General features: G+C 42.1%; 1 protein-coding gene across 1 annotated transcript in view; it reads left to right on the forward strand.

Annotated features, from left to right (window-relative positions):
• The window catches only part of LOC134358330 (tetraspanin-3-like), a 71,574-nt gene that overhangs the window by 36,271 nt on the left and 10,624 nt on the right, over positions 1-24,679 (forward strand). Inside the window, exons 4-6 of the mRNA XM_063070448.1 lie at positions 2,478-2,579; positions 3,294-3,446; positions 6,274-6,357. Coding sequence (XP_062926518.1) covers positions 2,478-2,579; positions 3,294-3,446; positions 6,274-6,357 — 339 coding nt within the window. The remainder of the gene's footprint in view (positions 1-2,477; positions 2,580-3,293; positions 3,447-6,273; positions 6,358-24,679) is intronic.

Genomic DNA, 24,679 nt, shown 5'->3' on the forward strand with positions numbered 1-24,679 from the left:
TCAGGAGCATGATGGTTGAAGGGTAATATCTGTTCCTCAACCTGGTGGTGTGAGACCTAAGGCTCTGGTTCCTCCTTCCTGATAGCAGCAGCGAGAAAACAAAATGGATGGTAGAGTCCTTGATGGATACTGCTCTCAATTGTAGGGAGCACTTTTCCTGTGTTGGGTTAGGTATTGACTTAACTAGTGATGTAAAAACTTTGAAAGCCCGCCCTTTTCCTAAAAGACAAGATCGTTATGAGGGGCAAAGTAGAATGGGGCCTTGCTCCCGAGTTTCCTCATGTAAGGACAGAGTCTTCGTGCACCATCTTCGGGTATGAAATATCAGAAGTATTATAACCCACATTACAAATTGTATAATTCTGCACCTTGAGGTTTCATAGTAGGAAAACAATGAAGGTGGCTAGATGTGAAAATTCAAGTAATTGACTTGTTAGAATAATGGAGGCCCGTTGTATAGAAACATAGAAAATAGGTGCAGGAGTAGGCCATTCGGCCCTTCGAGCCTGCACCGCCATTCAGTATGATAATGGCTGATCATCCAACTCAGAACCCTGTACCAACCTTCACCCCATACCCCCTGATCCCTTTAGCCACAAGGGGGCCATATCTAACTCCCTCTTAAATATAGCCAATGAACTGGCCTCAACTGGTTCCTGTGGCAGAGAATTCCACAGATTCACCATTCTCTGTGTGAAGAAGTTTTTTCTAATCTCGGTCCTAAAAGGCTTCCCCTTTATCCTCAAACTGTGACCCCTCGTTCTGGACTTCCCCAACATCGGGAACAATCTTCTTGCATCTAGCCTGTCCAATCCCTTTAGGATTTTTATGTTTCAATAAGATCCCCCCTCAATCTTCTAAATTCCAACGAGTATGAGCCTAGTCGATCCAGTCTTTCATCATATGAAAGTCCTGCCATCCCAGGAATCAATCTGGTGAACCTTCTTTGTACTCCCTCTATGGCAAGGATGTCTTTCCTCAGATTAGGGGACCAAAACTGCACACAATACTCCAGGTGTGGTCTCACCAAGGCCTTGTACAACTGCAGTAGTACCTCCCTGCTCCTGTACTCAATCCTCTTGCTATGAATGCCAGCATACCATTAGCCTTTTTCACCACCTGCTGTACCTGCATGACCACTTTCAATGACTGATGTATAATGACACCCAGGTCTCGTTGCACCTCCCCTTTTCCTAATTGGCCACCATTCAAATAATAATCTGTTTTCCTGTTTTTGCCACCAAAGTGGATAACCTCACATTTATCCACATTAAATTGCATCTGCCATGAATTTGCCCACTCACCTAACCTATCCAAGTCACCCTGCATCCTCTTAGCATCCTCCTCACAGCTAACACTGCCGCCCAGCTTCATGTCATCCGCAAACTTGGAGATGCTGCATTTAATTCCCTCATCTAAGTCATTAATATATATTGTAAACAACTGGGGTCCCAGCACTGAGCCTTGCAGTACCCCACTAGTCACTGCCTGCCATTCTGAAAAGGTCCCGTTTATTCCCACTCTTTGCTTCCTGTCTGTCAACCAATTCTCTATCCACAATACTCTATCCACCTTACCCCCAATACTGTGTGCTTTAAGTTTGCACACTAATCTCCTGTGTGGGACCTTGTCAAAAGCCTTTTGAAAATCCAAATATACCACATCCACTCTACTAGTTACATCCTCAAAAAATTTATGAGATTCGTCAGACATGATTTTCCTTTCACAAATCCATGCTGACTTTGTCTGATGATTTCACCGCTTTCATAGTTTCATCATGTCACTATATAGTTAAATCCTTCCCTCTCCCTCACAACCACTGAACCTGCATGGTCCTTTCGAACATCGAATAACCAATTGTATGACTATTAGACTAAATAGATGTATGGCTTATGTTGCCTCTTCAAGACTTAGCTTTCTATGGTAAAACTTTAGACTATTTCGCTTATTCCATGCCAGCCAAATCTGTTGTTACAGATGATTGAAATCAATAATTGTTAACGTTTATGGCATCTCATTTGCAAATGAGTCAATCTGTAATTTATTCCAGAACAAGCCAGGATTAATTTGAGATAATAAAATTTCTTATTGAACGGAATTACTTATTTCCTGCCAAATATTAGCATGGTTAATTTTATAGTTGTAATCTCATACTGAACTCTTGGTGATGTTATTACATGACTATTATACTGTCTTTGTGTATGGACATGATATTGTCCACACACCATTGTATTTAAAGATTCAAGCTCTCTTGCATAATTCACACCTGACAAGCTCTGGGTGTAACGAGTTAACTTTCTGTTTATTCCTGTTGCTTTAAAAGAGGCAGAGGAACCTGGTGCAAGGGAAATGCCTTCATTGGTTGTACCTCCAAATGTTTCCTAGCTACAGTGAGCAAAAAAAAATTAAACTAGCATCTATTCTCAAAAAAGCATAAAATTATTTGCCATTTCTAAGCCTTGTTTCATTCTGCATAGGTGGAGGATGAGGTTGATGACAGTATTCAGAAAGTGTATAATGAATACAATGGAACATACCCGGATGCTGCCAGCCGTGCGATTGATTATGTACAGAGACAGGTGAGATTAGCTAAATAATTTACATTGATCTGTCTTGTCTTTGCCATTTGCACATGATCAAGATGTATGCTTCAGCAGCGACAGTTTAATAATTCCATATGCCTGTTAATCATTCTGCATAGATTAAATGACATAAATTTAAAGTAAGAGTATCTAAGGAAGACCCTTTTTCCCACACTGCAGTATTATATGCAGTGGCAATATTTGAAATGCAACCAGTTTACTACTTCCTGAGTTAAGGAGAGGAAAATCAATGGTACAGTTTACTCACTATTTGGTGTTGCTAAAGGCAAGTGAGGCAGAGTGGGGTGGTGAGGGTATTGGGGAGAGGTAATTCACTAATTTGTTCCAATTAAAAATTTCAAGCTGTAGAACTAATGAGGGGGAGGTGTTTTTTGACCTCGAGTGTTAATACTGTCTTCCCATCTTGAGTATTTCCAGCATTTTCTGTTTAAATTTTACATTTCCAGCATCTGCAGTATTCCGATTTTTATCTTTGACGACTCAGTGCCTGAAGGACCAGGCAAACTACTGAAAGAAATGCTATTACATCTAGTGCTGGTGATTGTGCTAGCAAGCCAAAGTATTCATTAAAAAAAAGGTGTCTGGTTATTTCCATTCCTTTAACAGTTTAGTGATACAAGTATATAAACCATAGTAAATGAGTTCCATCTCTGCAAACTTGGAACTAACTTGTGTATTTCCTTTTGAAAGCTGCGCTGTTGTGGTATCCATAATTACTCTGATTGGGAAGATACACAGTGGTTCAAACAAACCAAGAATAATAGTGTGCCAATTAGCTGCTGCAAATCAGGCATCAGCAACTGCACAGGCAGCATGAACCGTCCTTCAGACCTGTATTCTGAGGTAAGACTAGATGAAAAAAATTACAGGTATTGCATAAGAAAAATTTGTTAGTCATGGAGTCATGTCTGGTTAGGCCATATCTAGAATATTGCTTACAGTCCTGATCGCTCCACTATACAAAGGATGTTGAGGCTTTGGAGAGCATGCAGAAGAGGTTTACCAGGATGCTACTTGGTTTAGAGGGTATGTGCTATGATGAGAGGCTAGACAAATTTGAGTTGTTTTCTTTGCAGTGGCGGAGGCTGAGGGGAGATCTGATAGAGGTTTATAAGATTATGAGAGGCACAGACAGAGTATCTTTTTCCCAGGGTAGGAATGTCTAATATCAGAGGGCATGGATTGAAAGCGAAAGGGGGTGGGTTCAAAGTGAATGTGAAGGGTAAGTTTTTTTACTCAGTGGGGTGAATGCCAGGAATGTGCTGCCTGGTATGGTGGTAGAGGCAAATACATTAGAGGCTTTTAAGAGGTGTTTAGATGGGCACATGAATGTGAGGAAGATGGAGAGATATGGACATTGTGTAGGTAGGAGGGTTTTTCTGGGGGGGTTTTGATTTACTTTTTAAGCTGGTTTGGCACAACGTTGTGGGCCAAAGGTCCTCTTCCTGTGCTATAATCTGTGTTTGATGTTCTAGACCAGGACATCCCATTTGGCCTGTAACCTACTAAACCTTTACAGGCAATGTCCAGCTGTCTTTAGAAGTTATTATTGTAATTACCCCAACCACTTCATTGGCAACACATTCCACACACATACTTTGTGTTTAAAAGCTAAATAATTACCCCACCGTTTACTAGTAAATCTTTCGCTTCTCACCTTAAGCCTTTGCCTCTAGTTTTTGATTCCCCAAATATGGGAGGCGGGGGGGGGGGGGGGAGACACTGAATGCATTCGCTGTATCTGTGACCCTCATGATTTTATACACCTCTATAAGATCACCCCTCAATCTCCTATGCTTGAAGGAATAAAGTCCTAGCCTGTCCAACCTCTCTCTGTAGCTCAGTCTCTCTGTAGCTCAGTCCCTAAAGTCCTGTCGCCATCTTTGTAAATCTTTTCTACACTCAGCCAAAAGCTTTGTTGGATTGAAAGCTAATTCAAAATTTTTGTCTCTTTGCAGTGGTAAACAGTTCCATAAATCAACTTTTAAATGGAAGTGGGTTGTTTTTGTTTCATAATAGTGGGTTATTTATTAACAGCACTTTTATTTGTAAGTGTTAAGTCACTTTTGCTGTATATTATATTGCTGTTCATCTCTGCACGTTTGAACTTAATTGACAGCTCTTTGTAGCTGTATGTCCTGGTGAAGGGTCTCTGCTCAAAATGTTGACTTTTACTCCCTTCCGTAGGTGCTGCTTGACGTGCTGGGTTCCTCTAGCATTTTGTGCATATTGCTCAAGATTTACAGTATTTGTAGAACCTCTTGTGTTTACGGAATCCTTTGATACTTTCAGTCTTTTAAATTCAAATCTGTCTTGTGTCTTTCAGTACTTTTTTTTGTTTTGTTTGTTTTCCTCCTGTCGTGTCCAGTCTCCCAACCAGGAAAATCTGTCCATTTCTGAAGTTGTGTATTCTTTTGAATCTGAAATGTATGATTAAAGGCATACTACCATCCTCTTGGGGTAACTAGTGAAGAGTAATAAATAGATCCTGTATGTTCCCCGCCATCCAAGAATGGTCTTTATTTAACAAAGCTGATATTTTGGACGATATGGTGTTAAAATACAAGATTTTGATGTTAGTAATATCTAGGCCAGAGAGATTTTTTCATGGATTGTTTAATGGTCTTTTAAAATCAAGAAAAAGGTTTAATTTTACTGATAATGCATTGTCAACATTTTTTGGAGTAGTTTCTACCCCTCTGCCATCAGATTTCAGAATGGACAGTGAACCAACCCATGAACACTTAAGTTCATCACCCAACTCTGTGTGGATGCATTCAGTCCTCCAGTAACAGCCTATAGCTGTCTTTTCCCTCCACTTCCCCCATCTCTGCTCATCAGAATCCTATACTAAAACAACAATGGGGTCAAACAAGATGCATGCAGTTTCATTAAATTGTAATATATATATTGCTTCTGGAGATTCTTAAAGCACATGTATATTTTGGTGTGCCATCAATTGTTAAGAAAAAAAACAGAATTTGCTCTTCTGTAATACAATCTTAGGCCAATTTTCCCTGGAGTTTTTCCTGCCTTTCACTGACTTCAATGATAAATTGTAACCTGACTCCATACGCTAGACTTTGCCCCAGGGAAGCGATTGAATGTGTAATATTAAGCAAAACTTGATTGTTGGTCTTCTTCAGCTCAGTGTAATGCTCCTACTAATCTTAAGAACAAAAGAATGGGAGGGGGCACGTGGGTGAGGTGATGGGGCGTCAAACATGGGGTGACAGTGCTTTACAGCACCAGTGATCACCAATTCCCACCGCTATCGTTAAAGGGTTTTATTCACTCTCCCTATAACCGCATGGGTTTCCTCTGAGTGCTCCAGAAATGTGGTTAGGGTTAGTTGTGGGCATGCTATGTTGGCACAGGAGGCATGGTGATGCAGGCTGCCGCAAGCACAATCCTCGGATTGTGTTGATTGTTAATGCAAACAATGCATTTCACTGTATGTTTCCATGTATGTGTGACAATAATCTTTGACATAAATCGAGGTTTCTGATTCATTATCTAGAGATCCTTCCCATAAATGTACCGGGGTTGGCTAAAATGTGATAAGTGCTGCTATTATTTTAATAAGATAGGAGGATTTATGGTTTAAAAAAGTGCAAAAATGCAAGGTAGTGAGATTGTTTAAAGACATAATTTTGATTTTATTTACCAGGGATGTAAAGTTCTGGTGGTGAAGAAGCTGCAAGAAATCATGATGTATGTTATTACAGCTGCTCTCGGATTTGCAGCGATACAGGTAAGGTTGAGCTGAGTTCCTATAGAACCTGATATCACTGAAGGGAACCATGTGATCCATCATCCTTGACCTTATTCTGCTAAAGAACTACCAAGCACTCTTGTTCACATTTTATTGTATTGATTTTGATGAACTACTGTGGAAATAAGATTGTTACACCACATTAAAAACAGCAGCTGGTATATGATGCTTTTCTTTCACTCAAATGAGAATTGAAGCTTCAAAGGTATTGTGTAAGCTTGTTTTGAACTAACATCCTAATTTTAATTTGCAAGTTAACTGATCTATGTTTTATAGTTTGCAAGCCTATTTTACATGTTAACCTGAACTGGTGATACCATTAATGGAACTTGTAAATTCTGTTTTCTCTGGTGTTTCTCGTAGCTGCAAGTTGATTTGTTCATATATCAAAACAACGTGATACTTGCGGTTCCTGTTACAGGAAATTTGGTTTCTTGTTTGGTGGAGTATGTATGTTTTTGTTTAAATCTGTTGTAGGAAGTTGTTTTCCTTTATACATAATAAATAGATTTTAATATGTATGTACACATACATATATACATACATACATACACACATGCACAAGTCACACAGACACAGAAGAATTTTGGCCTTCCACACCTCAAATTGAACTTTTTTTACGGCCTGAATTGTGACAGGTTCTAGATTTTATTCTATCAGATACTTGAGTACAATTTCAATCCAATAGGCCAAACCTTTCCCTGTCGTGGCTGGCCATGTCACTGTGCTACAGGCTCAACATGTTTCTGCTGTTCAGGATGTTCTATGTGTACAAGATTCTCCCAAGATTGCCATCCACCCTTTTGTTCATTTCTCTGCAGTTAAGGACATGCTTTATTTTTTTAATTGTTTCCAGGGCGCAAATATTTTATATATATCAAGATTACGTAGAGATTTTATTTGTAACCGCCTTTCCATTTCTGTCAAGGGAAGTGTTATTGACGGAGGTGAAGCACTGCACAGTGCAGCAGGTTTTAGTGGAACCACAATTGATAAGAGTGAACATTTGACAAATATTTTAAGCCATAAATATTAAATATACATTGACATTATTGAGTTCCATTTAAAAGACTCGGATCTCATCATTGTACTCTTATTTATATGATAGATATTATCAGGAAATATAATAATCAAGCCTACATAATATGGCTTTTGTGACATGGGAAACATTGATGTTCAATATTATTGGTGATTTTTACATCAGTGGCTCAGTGGAGATACACAGGTTGACACAGGCAACTTGACCATGGTAACATTTCATGGAGTTATGTTACCTAAGTGAGGTAGAGCTGAGTCAACACAAATTCTGATCTTGCCATTAACCTCAATTGAAAAATCAGGAACACCAGGCATGTGGGGAGGCCCAGGTTGCTTCTGTAGTGCAGCATTGTGGAGCTATTGCATAATAGAAAGCTTCATTCACTTTTTTTTTAACATGATCAGTAAGAGTGGTGTTGTAATATTAATCCCAGTGGATGCAGGAGAGAAGAAAGAAAATGAACTCCCTTGATTTCTATTCAGAAATTCCTGTTTAAGTGTGCCAATGTATAGAAATTCCATAAGGGTTACAGAGTATGGTTTCCTCTCGGTGCTCTAGTTACCTGCCACAACCCAAAGATGTTCGTAAAATGGTTGTTGTCACAAAAGATTAGCTTTATTTGTCACATGTATATTGAACTATATAGTGAAATGCATCGTTCTGCATCAGCAGTCAACACAGTCCCAGGATTACAGGCAGCAAGTATCGCCATGCTTCTAGTGCCAATGTAGCATGCCCACAACTCACAAATCCTAACTTGTACATCTTTGGAATGTGGGAAAAAGCCAGAGCTCCCAGAAGAAACCCACAGGGTCTTGGGGGAGAACGTGCAACTCTTTACAATCAGTGACAGAAATTAAACCCCAATCGGTGATCACTAGCACTGTAAAGTGATTGTGCTAACTCCTACACTACTGTGCCACAATGTACCACATAGTGGGGTACAGTGAAAAACTTGTTTTTGCATACCATCCATACAGATAATTTCATCACATCAGTAAGTTAATTGGTCGTTGTCAATTGCTTCTAGAGTATAGGTGACTCAGAGAATTTGAAGGAATTCAAAAGAATGTGGGGAGAATTTTTTTTAAAAAGTGGGATTAACGTAAGTATTATTGTAAGTGTGTACTTGATGATTGGCGCAAATTCAGTGAGCTGAAAGTCATGTCCATGCTGTATCTCTGTATGAATCTAAAGAAATCAATGCCCTTTGATGTTGCCCAGTGGTACTTTATATCCAAGTTCACTTAGAATGTTGGGCTGCTCACACTGTTAAATTGAGTGTAATTGGTTAAGTATATTGGACAGGAGAGTGTTTGTTGACTTGTACATATTACAGCATCATATTATGGGCATAGAGTTTTAAAATCAATAAGAAGCCACCTGCTAACGTGTCACCCTCCCACTGAACTTCATGTCCTACTCACTTGGCATTAAAACATTGTGATTATCTCACAGCAGTGCCACATTCAGTTGTCAATAGCGCTTATGTTGCCTGTGACTCTTTACAGTTGCTTTTGTACTCAAATTATTGATGTATTCATTGAATTGCTGTGAAATGAAAGTCTATGTTTCCATTTATTAGTTCCAAGCAGTCTTTTTCCCCAATGTGGCGCTAGAATTGCCAACAACACTCCTAGATGTAGCACAATTTTCAATGCTCCCAGAGAAAAATTGCTATTAAGCTACTGGTGGGTGTTGCAATTTTATAGCTGAGCAAATATAATTTTTCAGCTTAATGTTTTCTATTCTTGTGTATGTACACCCATTCAAGTAATGAAGTCTTTCTTTAACCTTTGGCTTTATCATTAGATAAGCTATTGGTTACTGCAAATTTATTTAAGATTACATCAAGCAAGAAACTGCCTTTATTTGTATTGGCATGTGGATATAGGGAGGTGTTGGTTGTTACTGTAGACCTATTGCCGGCTTTGTCATTTTACAACATTCTGCAAATAGATTTATGGATATGCAGGTTTTATTCTATAACGGCAACACAGTATTGATATGTTTTTGAGTTCAGTAATGCTAAAAATGAACACTTTAAATGTAGACAACAGGAATTCTGCAGATGCTGGAAATTCAAGCAACACACATCAAAGTTGCTGGTGAACGCAGCAGGCCAGGCAGCATCACTAGGAAGAGGTACAGTCAACGTTTCAGGCTGAGACCCTTCGTCAGGACTAACTGAAGCAAGAGTTAGTAAGAGATTTGAGAGGGGGAGGGGGAGATCCAAAATGATAGGAGAGACAGGAGGGGGAGGGATGGAGCCAAGAGCTGGACAGGTGATTGGCAAAGGGGATATGAGAGGATCATGGGACAGGAGGTCCGGGGAGAAAGACAAGGGGGGGGGAACCCAGAGGATGGGCAAGGGGTATAGTGAGAGGGACAGAGGGAGAAAAAGGAGAGTGAGAGAAAGAATGTGTGTATAAAAATAAATAACGGATGGGGTAGGAGGTGGAGGTGGGGCATTAGCGGAAGTTAGAGAAGTCAATGTTCATGCCATCAGGTTGGAGGCTACCCAGTCGGAATATAAGGTGTTGTTCCCCCAACCTGAGTGTGGCTTCATCTTTACAGTAGAGGAGGCCGTGGATAGACATGTCAGAATGGGAATGGGATGTGGAATTAAAATGTGTGGCCACTGGGAGATCCTGCTTTCTCTGGCAGACAGAGTGTGGGTGTTCAGCAAAGCGATCTCCCAGTTTGCATCGGGTCTCGCCAATATATAGAAGCCCACATCGGGAGCACCAGACGCAGTATATCACCCCAGCCGACTCACAGGTGAAGTGTCGCCTCACCTGGAAGGACTGTCTGGAGCCCTGAATGGTGGTAAGGGAGGAAGTGTAAGGGCATGTGTAGCACTTGTTCCGCTTACACGGATAAGTGCCAGGAGGGAGATCAGTGGGGAGGGATGGAGGGGACGAATGGACAAGGGAGTCGCGTAGGGAGCGATCCCTGTGGAAAGCGGGGGGGGGGAGGGAAAGATGTGCTTAGTGGTGGGATCCCGTTGGAGGTGGCGGAAGTTACGGAGAATAATATGTTGGACACGGAGGCTGGTGGGGTGGTAGGTGAGGACCAGGGGAACCCTATTCCTAGTGGGGTGGTGGGAGGATGGAGTGAGAGCAGATGTACATGAAATGGGGGAGATGCGTTTGAGAGCAGAGTTGATAGTGGAGGAAGGGAAGCCCCTTTCTTTAAAAAAGGAGGACATCTCCCTCGTCCTGGAATGAAAAACCTCATCCTGAGAGCAGATGCGGCGGAGACGGAGGAATTGCGAGAAGGGGATGGCGTTTTTGCAAGAGACAGGGTGAGAAGAGGAATAGTCCAGATAGCTGTGAGAGTCAGTAGGCTTATAGTAGACATCAGTGAATAAGCTGTCTCCAGAGACAGAGACAGAAAGATCTAGAAAGGGGAGGGAGGTGTTGGAAATGGACCAGGTAAACTTGAGGGCAGGGTGAAAGTTGGAGGCAAAGTTAATAAAGTCAATGAGCTCAGCATGCGTGCAGGAAGCAGCGCCAATTCAGTCGTCGATGTAGCCAAGGAAAAGTGGGGGACAGATACCAGAATAGGTACAAACATAGATTGTTCCACAAAGCCAACAAAAAGGCAGGCATGGCTAGGACCCATAATGGTGCCCATAGTTACACCTTTAGTTTGGAGGAAGTGGGAGGAGCCAAAGGAGAAATTATTAAGAGTAAGGACTAATTCCGCTAGACGGAGCAGAGTGGTGGTAGAGGGGAACTGATTAGGTCTGGAATCCAAAAAGAAGCAGAGAGCTTTGAGGCCTTCCTGATGGGGGATGGAAGTATATAGGGACTGGACATCCATGGTGAAAATAAAGCGGTGGGGGCCAGGGAACTTAAAATCATTGAAAAGTTTAAGAGCGTGAGAAGTGTCACGAACATAGGTAGGAAGGGATTGAACAAGGGGGGGATAAAACTGTGTCGAGGTATGCAGAAACGAGTTCGGTGGGGCAGGAGCAAGCTGAGACAATAGGTCTGCCAGGACAGGCAGGTTTGTGGATCTTGGGTAGGAGGTAGAAACAGGAAGTGCGAGGTGTGGGAACTATAAGGTTGGTAGCAGTGGATGGGAGATCCCCTGAGCGGATAAAGTCGGTGATGGGGTGGGAGACAATGGCCTGGTGCTCCTTAGTGGGGTCACAATCGAGGGGTAAATAAGAGGAGGTATCCGCGAGTTGTCGCTGTGCCTCGGCAAGGTAGAGGTCAGTATGCCAGACTACAACAGCACCCCCCTTATCTGCGGGTTTAATTATAAGGTTAGGATTAGTGCGGAGGGAGTGGCGAGCAGAGCATTACGAAGGAGTGGGGTTGGAATGGGAACAAGGTGCGGTGAAGTCGAGACGGTTAATGTCCCGTCGGCAGTTAGCAATAAAGAGATACAGAGCAGGCAGAAGACCAGAGCGGGGTGTCCGTGAAGAAGAGGAGGGTTGAAGACGGGAGAAGGGGTCATCGGTGGGGGTGGAAGAGTCCTTGCCGAAGAAGTAGGCTCGGAGACGGTGGAAGAAAAGTTCCACATCGTGGCGAACACGGAACTCACTGAGGTGTGGGCGAAGGGGGACAAAGGTGAGGCCCTTACTGAGGACAGAGCGTTCTGCTTCTGACAGTTGAAGGTCAGAGGGGATGGTAAAGACCTGGCACGGATGAGAGCTGGGATCAGAGGGGGAGTGGGGAGGCTGGGGGTGTCGTTGGAGAGGGGAGGGTTGGAGTGAGAGGAAGATGGAGCCTCTGAGGACCCAGGAGCTGACGATGGGATCTGAAGGAGACGGGATTGCAGAGTATTGGTGGGGGAAGGGGAGACGGGAGTCACAATAGCAGGACATAAACACCCAGCCTGGAGTTCAAGGCTGGAGTTGCAGTTGGTGGTTGTACAATTGCTTTGAAGGTGTCCATGGTCGTTGCTGGAGTCCGGGTTTTGAATATGCCCTGAGGTGTTGGAGCTGGTGAGATCAATGGCAGGGGCCGCAATCTGAAGTTCATGCCTGTTAGTTTCATGGCCAGCAGGCTCTGGAGTCCGTAGATGTAGGATCTTGCGATCTTTGCTTAACATGACAAAGTCAAAAAAACGGTGAATCCGACGGAGGATGAAATAACGGGTAGGACCATTACAGACGGCGAAGAAAGTGTCCCAAAGGTGTGGAAGGGTCTGGGATAGGGACACCAAATACCTCCTCATGGCGGAGAGGGTCGCCTTCAGAGCTTGACGGGAGAAGCGGCGAGAGGCAGAGTCAATAAAATGTGAGTACCTGGGATCCTCAGAAGGTCCAAATTGAGAGGCTCGGAAACGAATCCTAAAGCCAACTGGAGTAAGTTGGCGACGGAGGCACATTCCAAGAAAGGATATATGGCTGTGATCGCGAGTCTGAGTCAAAATGTGGTCGAAAAGTTGAAGAGCCGAAGAAATTACAGATGGGGAGCAGTGAGAGATGGTTTCACTGAACTCCTGTCCTATTTGCCCCCTCAAATTCCTGTCTATCCATGGTAGCCTTTTGCCCCCTTGTTTATCAATTATTTGTCCATCTCTGCCTTAAGACTGTTCAAAAAATTTGCTTCCATCAGCTTTGGAGGAAGAGAATTCTAACAACTCATGACCCTTTGAAAGAAGTTTTTGCCTCGTCCCTTTTAAATGTGTGACCCCCTAGAAACAGTGACCCCTGGCACAAGGTTCTATTGACAGAGGAAATATCCTCTCCACAGTCAGTTTCCCTTGGGGTCTTGTATATTTCAATTTAAGTCCCCTCTCACTCTTAAGTGGATATATGTAAAGCAAGCTGTCCCAGCAATGGTGGAACTCAATAATTTTGGTGTTCCTATTTAAATCTATAATCTTTTTTAAACTAGCCAAGCATCCACTGTATGAAGTCGTTTTATCGCATTTAGATTAATTAAATGTATTTAGATTTTCAGAAGGTATTTGGTAATGTATCGTATAGACGGTCAGTGAACACTGTTTAGTCACATGGAATTGGACTTGTATGTCATTGAGGATTGAGAATAGAGATCATTGTGTCCTTCTCAGGTTAGAAGGGCCCTAATCATTGAGGTAACACAGGGACGTGTATTTGGCCCTTGTCTGGTCACTCTGCATAATCTTTAATTTGGCTCAGAAGACTAAATAGGATATATCCAAGTTTCCTGATTGCACTAACTTAAAATGAGTATGCAAAGAAGGATATAGAAAAGCTAATTTAGTTTGCAACAGCAGGACGAATGGAGTGTAAATATGGCAAAATGGGGGTGAAATGGTGAGATATTTGGGAATCATAGTCAGAAAGACGTTGCTGATTAGTCCATGTCACTGAAATCTACGTGTGCAAAAAGGAGAGCATATTGCATTTGTATAGGGCCTAGATGAGACTAAACCTGGAATATTGTGGACAATTTAAATGATCTCACCTATGTTTTGTTTTGAAGACAATTACACTGGAATAAAAAGATTATGAAGTTAAACCAGATTTGTTTCTGGGATCATAGGTCTGCTATATAGAGATATTGAGGAGAACTAACCTGTATTTTCTTAAAATTAGAATGAGAGCTTATTGCTTTAAAGGGTACAAAATTCTTAAAGGGCTCAACAAGGGTGATATGGCAGGGATATTCCCCTTGATTGAGGATAGGCCACTGAAATGCTTGGTATTCCCTACCCCATGCTTGTTGATTGCACTCAGAGAGCATTTTTAAGGAGTTAAGTGATATGGGGATAGGGCCACAAAATGTTTGAGATAGAAAAGTACTTATGGACCTATTGAATCCCAGAACAGGCTCAATAAGCTGAATGGTCTATTCCTGATCTTACTACTTGTAGATGGCATTGCCAATTAATGATTCATGATGGGTATTTTTATCCTTTTGACACAGTCCCACTTGGGATGGGTTTGCAAGACCTCGTATTAAGTTTCTCATTGGCTTTATACAGCCTACGGGTTCCCATTCCATCAGTTCCTGTGTTTAATATTCTGTTAAATGTACTAAACATTGGGTGTGCAAGTTCTCAGTTAATTTCTCCTCTAAGGAGGAACTGCCTCCTATGTTGGAAATAAATGCCACCTCCATTACACAGCAAAAACATTGATATTAGACATTGCAAATCTTGCAATGTATCACAGATGTGCCAGCTTCCGAAAGAGAAAATACAGAGGACTGTGTACCAACTCCTCCCAGAAATTTCTTGCAAAATAACTGGAAGTCTTCAGCAATCTGCACTTTTCACAGTAAAAAGCAGCTTTATAGTGATGGTTTGGCTCTGCCAATTTGCATGTATACTTTGCATGGCTGCTTCTGTATACCGTTTGTTTGTTAAAACACTAATCCTTCTGCAAAATCTCAGGAGACACTAGTAGTTTATTCAGCTTTATCAATTGAAATACATTTTCCCTTTTTAAGGAAAACTGCTTCTTGTATGGTTTTATTGAACACTATTCTTTTGTGATAAATTTGGCTTGAAAGAATATTTTCTTTCAAAACAAAAAACATTGTGCTAATTTCCAATCCCTCTCATATTTGCAGGCCAAAATTTTAGTGCATTTTCAAAGCATCAGTGTAGCTTTGAGTACAATTCAAAGTACATACAGTGCTGTGCAGAAGTCCTGGGCACATACTGTACGTAGACTTTTGCACAGTACTGTATTTGTCATCGTAGAGCAGAGAGTGAGTTTGTAAATCTGGCTGGAGCAAAGGATGTTCAGAATGGCAAAGATGGAGTGTCAAAGGAATGGTGTAGGACAGTGGTTCCCAACCTCAGGGCCGCGAAGCATGCAGGGGTGCAGCGGTAGCCAGAACGCACTCAGTACATCTTTAAGAAAAAAGCTGAAATAAACAAGCTAATTAATTAGGTGCCGCCCGACACGTAAATGTCAACCCAGGTCAGAGGCGATTCAGTAGGCAATCGCCTCTGATCTGGACTGCCATTTATGTGCTGGGCGGCACCTAATTAATTGGCTTGTTTATTTCGGCTTTTTTCTTAAAGATGTGCTGGGTGCGTTCCGGCTACCGCTGCACCCCTGCATGCTTCGCAGCCCGGAGGTTGGGGACCACTGGTGCAGGATATGTGGCAGAGAAGGAGTGCTAGGAGTGGGGGAAGGGTGGTGCGGTTGCAGACACTTCCAGCCCTGAGACAACAGACAAGGTTATTTGATTCTAAACAATTGGTTAATTGGTCATTACAGAATGGTTCTCTGTGCTTCTCGCTCGCTCTCTTCCCTTCCCCTTTTCCCAGCCATGATTCCCCTGTCCCTGCCCCCTTTCCATTCTCAGTCCACAATAGATACCCACATCAGAATCAAGTTTAGCATCACTCACATATGTAATAAAATTTGTTTTTGTGGTAGCAGGACAGTGCAATACATAAACTTACGACAGTACTGTGTAAGTCTTGAGCACCCTAGCTAGGTATGTGTCTAAGACTTTTGCCCAGTAATGTATTGTATATGTCACCATATTTTTTGCAGGCATTCACAGTAAATACAAAGAAATACAATCGAATCAATGAACTATGGGCAAACAACCAAAGTACAAAAGACAACAAACTGCAAATACAAAAAAGGGGGGGGAGGGGTGTAATAATAATAAATATTGAGAACATGAATCCAAAAAGTGAGTTTATTGTAAGTGTAGTTATCCTCCCAGGTTCAAGAACCTGATGGTTGAGGGTTAATAACTATTCTTGAACCTGGTGGTGTGGGACTTGAGACTGCTGTACCACCTCCCTGATGGTAGCAGTGAGGAGATACCATGGTCAGGTTGGTGGGGGCCCTTGATGGATGTTGCTTTCCTGCAACAGAGCTCCTTGTAAATGTGCTCATTGCTGGGGAGGGCTTTACCTGTGATGGACTGGGTTGTATCTACTATTTTGTAGGCTTTTCCATTCAAGGACATTGGTATTCCCAGACCAAGCTGTGATGCAACCAGTTAGTATACTCTCCAGTGCGTATCTATAGAAATTTGTCAAAGTTTTAGATGACATGATCAATCTGCACAAACTTCTAGAAAGTAGAGGCACTGCCATGCCTTTACTGTAATAGCCCTTGTGTGCTGGACCCAGGAACCATCCTCTGAAATGATAACACTGAGGAATTTAAAGTTGCTGACCCTGTCTGCCTCTGATCCCCTGATGAGGACTGGCTCATGGACTTCTAGTTTCCTCTTCCTGTAGTCTATAATCAGCCCTTTGGTTTTGCTGACATTGAAAATGGACAAGGGAGAGCCAGTGGATGTAGTGTACCTGGACTTTCAGAAAGCCTTTGATAAAGTCCCACATAGGAGATGAGTGGGCCAAATTAGGGCACATGGTATTGGGGGCAGAGTACTGACATGGATTGAAAATTGGCTGGCTGACAGAAAACAAAGAGTAGCGATTAACGGGTCCCTTTCGGAATGGCAGGCGGTGACCAGTGGGGTACCGCAGGGTTCAGTGCTGGGACCACAGCTGTTTACAATATATATTAATGATTTAGATGAGGGAATTAAAAGTAACATTAGCAAATTTGCCAATGACACAAAACTGGGAGGCAGTGTGAAATGTGAGGAGGATGTTATGAGAATGCAGGGTGACTTGGACAGGCTGGAGAGTGGGCAGATGCATGGCAGATGCAGTTTAATGTGGATAAATGTGAGGTTATCCACTTTGGTGGTAAGAACGGGAAGGCAGATTATTATCTAAATGGAGTCAAGTTAGGAAAAGGGGAAGCACAACAAGATCTAGGTGTTCTTGTACATCAGTCACTGAAAGCAAGCATGCAGGTACAACAGGCAGTGAAAAAAGCTAATGGCATGCTGGTCTTCATAACAAGGGGAATTGAGTATAAGAGCAAAGAGGTCCTTCTGCAGCTGTACAGGGCCCTGGTGAGATCACACCTGGAGTACTGTGTGAAGTTTTGGTCTCCAAATTTGAGGAAGGACATTCTTGCTATTGAGGGAGTGCAGGGTAGGTTCACAAGGTTAATTTCCAGGATGGCAGGACTGTCATATGTTGAAAGATTGGAGCGACTGAGCTTGTATACTCTGGAATTTAGAAGGCTGAGAGGGGATCTTATTGAAACATATAAGATTATTAAGGGATTGGACACCCTGGAGGCAGGAAGCATGTTCCCGCTGATGGGTGAGTCCAGAACCAGAGGCCACAGTTTAAGAATTAGGGGTAGGCCATTTAGAACGGAGTTGAGGAAAAACTTTTTCACCCAGAGAGTGGTGGATATATGGAATGCTCTGCCCCAGAAAGCTGTGGAGGCCAAGTCTCTGGATGCTTTCAAAAAAGAGATGGATAGAGCTCTTAAAGATAGTGGAATCAAAGGTTATGGGGATAAGGCAGGAACTGGATACTGATTGTGGATGATCAGCTGTGATCACAGTGAATGGCGGTGCTGGCTCGAAGGGCCGAATGGCCTACTCCTGCACCTATTGTCTATTGAATGAGAGGTTGTTGTTGGAGGAACATTCAGCTAGATTTCCAGTCTCCCTCTTACGGTATATGCTGATTCTCACCACCTTTGATTCAGCCAACTACAGTGGTATCATCAGCAAACTTAAATATGGCATTAGAGCGGTATTTAGTCTTGCAGTCATAAGTACAATGCGAGTTTTACAGGGGACTAAACACATATCCTGTGGTGCACCTATGCCAATGATGATTATGATGATGTTGCCAATCTGAACTGATAAAGGTCTGCAAGTGAGGAAATACAGAATCCATTTGCACAAGGTATTGAGGCCTAGGTGGTGAAGTTTGTTGATTAGTTTTGAGAGGATGATAGTATCGAATGCGGAGCTGCAGTCAATATAGTGCACCTGGTGTATGTTGCCTCACAGTCCAGATGTTCCAGGGTTGAGTGAAAAGCTGATGAATGGGCATTTGCTGTTGACCTGTTGTGACAGTAGGTAAATTGGAGCAGATCTAAGTCACTCCTCAGACAGAAGTTGATGTGCTTCATGACCAAACTCTCAAAGTACTTCACAGTGAATGTAAGTGCTAATGGATGATATTCAGGCAGATTAGCACATTCTTCTTTGGCACCTGTACAACTGAAGCCTGCTTGAAGCAGGTGGGTACTTCAGTCTGCCAAAGCGAGAGAGTAAAGATACCAGTGAACACTCTAGCCAGCTGAATAGCATACATATTCAGTATCTGGCCAGGTACCCCATCTGGGCCAGATGCTTTCCTTTGGTTCACCCTTCTAAAGAATTCTCTCACGTCGGCCTCAGAAACTGAAATCTCAGGGTCATTGGAGGCTGTGGGAGTTCATGAAGTTGCCTTCATATTTTGTTGGTCAAAGCAACAATAAGAGGCATTGAGCTCATCTGGGAGTGAAACCTTTCAGAGGAGTTGAATGTATGTGATTACAAACTGAGTGAACAACCTTTCACTTCCTTTTGGGGAACCTGGTAACCCCTTTGCCTTGGTGAAAGTTAACAGTTTTGTATGTTTTAAGGCATCTGACTGCTGGATGCTAAACTGTTCTTCGAGATGTACAATATTTTCCCAACTTATGAAATATCAATTGTTGAGGTTCTAAAGTAGAACATAGAAAACCTACAGCACAATACAGGCCCTTCGGCCCACAAAGCTGTGCCGAACTTGTCCTTACCTTAAAACTACCTAGGCTTACCCATAGCCCTCTATTTTTCTAAGCTCCATGTATCTATCCAAGAGTCTCTTAAAAGACCCTATCGTTTCCACTCCACCGCCGCCGCTGCCAGCCCATTCCTTGCACTCACCACTCTCTCCCTGACATCTCCTCTATACCTACTTAGAAGCACCTTAAAACTGTGCGCTGTCGTGCTAGCCGTTTCAGCCCTGGGGAAAAAGCCTCTGACTATCCACACAATCAATGCCTCTGATTATCTTGTACACATAAATCATATAAAATCCTGAATTTTTTCCAATTTAAGTGATTTCACCTTTAAGAACAAATTCCATTAAACATTGAATGCTCTATTTGATGTTGTGCACCAGTGGAATGCACTATTACCAACCTGGACAGCTTTTTCTTGGTGTCTTCAACAATGTGGTCAGTGTTCTCTGTCTAATGTTTTCACAATACTATCCTGTAGCAAACAGCTAAAATTGTACCGCTTGAAATGATTTTCTTTTAATCTGGAGGAATGCAAGATTTGGATCTAATAAAGAAGTCATTCCTCAATGAAAGCAATTCACAGAAATTCAGTCCTATTGGGACAATTCGTGGAATGAGCAATTTTAGCTATAGAATTAAATTGGAGAAGCTGGAATGTCTTTTGGAACAAAGAAGATTGAGAGAAGTTTCAATAGGCGTACAAGATTATAATTGTTTTAGAAGGGGTAAATGGAGATGCTCTTTCCTTTAGGAAATGTTCAGGGACTGGGAGCGGTGATTCAAATTGACATGTAAATGATGTAGGGAGAAAGTGGAAGAACGTCTTTATGCAAAGAGTTAATGATCTGGAACTGTTCATCTGTAAGAGGGTCCAAAAGAGGTTCATGACAATGATCCTGGGAATGAAAGGGTTAACATATGTGGAGCATTTGATGGCTGGAGCTTTAGAGGAATGAGGGGGAGGATCTCACTGAAACTGATCAGATATTGAAAGGCCTAGATAGAGTGGACGTGGAGAGGATGTTTCTTATATTGGGGGTGTCTAAGACCATAAGGCACAGCCTCTGAGTAGAAGGATGTCCCTTTAGAACAGAGATGAGGAGGAATTTCTTTACCCAGAGGGCAGTGGAATCTGTATAATTAATTGCCAGAGATGTCTGTGGAGGCCGAGTCATTGTGTATAATTAAAGAGGAGGTTGATAGGTTCTTGATTAGTAAGGATGTCAAAAGTTACAGGGAGAAGGGAGGATAATGGGGTTAAGAGGGATAATAAATCAGCCATGATGGAATGGTGGAGAAGATTCAATGGACTGAATGGCCTAATTCTGCTCCTATGTCTTGTGATCTTATGGTAAATGGATTGGGGCTTTTGGAAGGAAACTGAAGCTAATCCTACATATCTCATCTATGTACTTAGCTGGGCACAGCCCAGTCTTAGATAATCAGTTGGAAAGGGAGTGTAAATATTTCTTGTTCCTCTCCCTAAAAGTCTAGAAACTGAAACTGACAAATACTTAAGGCAATGTTGGGCATGGTGTACAAAGGGGTAGAATTTTAAACCACATTGATAAACCACCTGCATTCATTTCTCAGTGGAGATCCTTCACAAAGGCTGTTCTATTTATCTATGTGCCCTCTTGAATATTTTGTGTTTTTTGGGCTGCCAAATGTGCACCTGTTCACTTTGAATTAGACGCAAATGTGATGTATGATGGTGTGCGTGGTCTGAGATGATGATTAATGATGACTGGTGTGGTGCCACTGAACTGTACTTCAGAAAAGTGGGATTGCCAAGAGGGAAAATTATTTTCTTTAGTTATGAAAGTGCATTAGGGCTTTAGATTTGTTGCAGTTGTCTTGGATAGGCATACATTTATATGCATGTTTCCAAATAAATGGTGCTGTTAAAAATATTTTGTATAAACCAAGTACCCCAGATTAGGTCTCTTATAAGTTTGAGCTTAAAAGCAAAATCTTGTTCAAAAGCTTTCTTTGTGCAATAATCTGCAAAGTTATCAATTCCTGACATTTAGATGAAATTAATTTTATTTGTCACATGTATTTTGAAATATCGAGTGAAGTACATAATTTCTGTCAAATCATCGAGGATTGTGCTGGGAAACCCACAATGTCACCAGCTTCTGGCGTCAACATAGTGTGGCCACATCCCACTGACCCTCACCATATGTCTTTAGGACATGGGAGGAAACCCACGCAGTCACGAGGAAAACATACTACATCATTAAAGGCTGCAGCAGAAATTGAGCCCCTATCGGTGATTGATGGCATTGTAAAACAATGCGCTAATTGCTACTATGTCACCCGTAATGTAGCGTATAGTGGATTGCCTTATTCCACTATACGCTGCATTTACCCCTTTTCTGAAATACTTTAAAACCTTACTGGCTGAAAATCACTTTGTATTCACTATAAATATCTCTTATCCTTTGTGGTTTCTCTTATGGAGCTGTAAAAACTGATTTGTGGAGGTTTGCTACTGCAGAACACTTAGGTGCTGCTGGGTCAACATCAAAAGGCTGCTGTGGTAATCTTGTCTGCTTTCTATTGAGCTTCAAAGGGTAGATTTTTTTTTGTTCCAGTGACTGCTTTGCTAATGGACAAGCTGGCCTCTAGTGGTTTTTGCTTTGGAATTGGTTTCACGGTGTGGGAAAGGATTGCAAGAAGGCAGCATAGAGTGTATCCCTTTACCTATTGTAATCCATTCCACATTGTTTACTGACTTGATTTGTGTGATGCCATTAGTTGCATGGCGAGTGAATTACTCTACACAATAGTCAAGCATTCATTTGAGCAGTTCTGTAGTTTTACTTTGTCCTCCCCTACCAGTATCTAAACTTTATTTACCTCACTTGTTGAACATTCTTTTAATGCCTTAGTGCACCAATTTAAGGCAAAAAAATGCAGTTAACAATACTTTGTCCTTGGAACATTTTTTATTAAAACGGTGTATTTACATTTTGTATGCTCTTTATTAATTTCAATATTGTTTAATGCATTTCCAGTACACAGGTGTAAAGGAAAATGAAATAAGTACTACTCCGGATCTGATGCAGCACAAAAATATACAACAAAACTTGGATTGTTCTAGAACATAGAACATAAAAATCTACAGCACATTACAGGCCCTTCTGCCCACAATGTTGTGCTGACCATGTAACCTACTCTAGAAACTGTCTAGAGTTACCCTACTGCATAGCCCTCTATTTTTCTAAGCTCCATGTACCTATCTAAGAGTCTTTTAAAATACCCTATTGTATCCACCTCCAATTCAGTATTAATTTTTAATTGTATTGTACTTAATTTAGTATTTATAAAAGTGCATTAAATTAAAACCTTGTCCATGTTGTACTCCAGCCTGTGTGGCATTTACTGACCCCAAAGAGGCAGTGGCCTCTGCTTGCTTGTTCTTCAAGGACACCCAGACATGGAAGAGAGGAGCAGCCAGCTGGCTGAAGTGGAACCCACAACAGCCCACTAACTGGACTTGTGAGTTGGAGCAGAACAAATAAAGAAGTCCTCCAACTGACTTGTGCCCTATCCTACCCTCTGCTCAGGGTGCCCAAGGATCAGGAGAATGGGGCAGGGTGGGGGGGGGAACTAATTAGTACTTGTGCAGTCCCTTCAAATACTCAAACAGGGTTGCAGATGTCCCACTACACTTTGGAAGCAAATTCAAAGTTCAAAGTAAATTTAATATCAAAGTATGTGTATGTCACCGTATACAACCCTGAGATTCATTTTCTTGCAAGCATTTACAGTAGAACAAAAAAAATTACAGAATCAGTGAAAAACTACCCACAAACACTGACAAACAATCCATGTGTAAAATATACACACTCTTATGTTTACAGGTTCTTCTAAGGAAATAAGTTCCCAAAACATCAATTCTGACCTGGTGTTGCATTTTGATGCTGTTTTGACCGTGCAGGGTGGGGGGAAGTGGGGGTCAGTTGTTGCTAGGAAGCAAGGGACAGGGTATTGTGCATTTATGGTCTGTGTGTTTGTATACACGCACACAATTAGTTGCTGCACTGATTTGCAGGTTCAGTCTACGGCAATTATAACCATGAATTTTAACACTTGATAAAATCTTTCCAGTTAATGTTGACCTCAATTGACCCAGACCTGCATTGAAAAGTGCTCCTACACAAAAGGGAGTCTGCTTCACGAGGTCATTAGTGTGATGCAGAATGCAGGCAAAATCAATTTTAATTTAAAGTGGGTAAAGGTTCAGTTCCACTAATTTGTACACGTCTTTTGTCTAGACTATTTTGTTACTGCTTTATGAATAAACATCTTAATTGATTCTGGCTTAAGAAATAAAAAGAGCAGTAAATCATTTAAACCTTCCCCGCTATGCCATTCCATAAGGTCGCTATTATAAAAAGATCATCCACTTTGGTAGAAGAGAAACAACTTCCCAAATTACATTCAATCTGCCATATCCTTGCCACTTCACTTAGCCTGTACATATCCACTCGAAGTCTCGTTGGATTCCTTTCAACCTCTCACTGCCGCCTACCTTAATATACATTTATATAGTCTTTGTAAGGCATTGTATAGACCACATTTGGAATAGGGTGAAAAGGGTGGTGGGGTGGAGATGTGTTCTATCAAAGGAGGTGTAAGGTACTCTTTCCCTCTGCTAGCCTACAGGTCACCCTTGGGCAAGGTGTAGCATCTACTGAGCTCCCCCCCCCCCCGTACCCTCCCCCAACCGATCAGGGTCACGTGAAGCCATGGGAGCAGGTGGTGCATATCGTATGTCCCGGTTACGTGACTACTGACGCCAGACAAGCAATCTCTGAAGTGTATTGATAATGGTTGGCGTCACTCATCTTGTGAAGACACTGCCCAGAAGAAAGCAATGGCAAACCACTTCTGTTGAAAAGTTTGCCAAGAACAGTCATGGACCCATGGACCTGAGACCATGATCACCCGTCATACGGCATGGCACATAATGATGATGATCTAAAGAAAGATGTGCTGCTCTGGAGTAGGTCCAGAGGAGATTCACAAAAACGATCCCAGGAATGAAAGGCTCTGGGTATTTATTAAAGATGCAGCCCAGAATAGGCCCTTCTGGCCCTTCAAGGCATGCTGAGCAGCAACTAATGGGACAATTTACAATGACCTGTTACACATAACCAGGACTTTCAATGTGCACCAGCTACTCCCAGTCTTTGGTCTTTGAACTGTAGGAGGAAACCCTCACTGTCACGGCAGCATGTACAAACTACTTGCAGGCAGCAATGGGAATTGAACCCATTTCACCTGTACTGTAAAGCGTTGTGCTAACCATTATGCTACCGAGCCACCTAGGAACATTTGATGCCTTTGGGCCTGAGCTCGTTGGAGTTCAGAAGGATGAGAAGGAGGTAGGAGGGTTCTCGTTGAAACCAAATGTCTGGATGAACTGGATGTTTCCATTAACAGAAGAGTCCTGGATCTGAGGGCTGCCTCAGAATAAAGGGATGACCCTTTAGAACTGAGAAGAGGAACTTCTTCAATCATAGGATGGCAGATCCGTGGGATTCACTGTCATGGAGAGCTGGGAAGGCCAGGTCATTGGATGTATTTAAGGCAGGGATTGATAGGTTAATGGTTGATAGGGGGATCTGAGGGTTGAAGAGAGTGGCTAAATGTGGTTGAGGAAG

Source organism: Mobula hypostoma, chromosome 18, assembly GCF_963921235.1.
Source record: "Mobula hypostoma chromosome 18, sMobHyp1.1, whole genome shotgun sequence".
NCBI lineage: Eukaryota > Metazoa > Chordata > Chondrichthyes > Myliobatiformes > Myliobatidae > Mobula > Mobula hypostoma.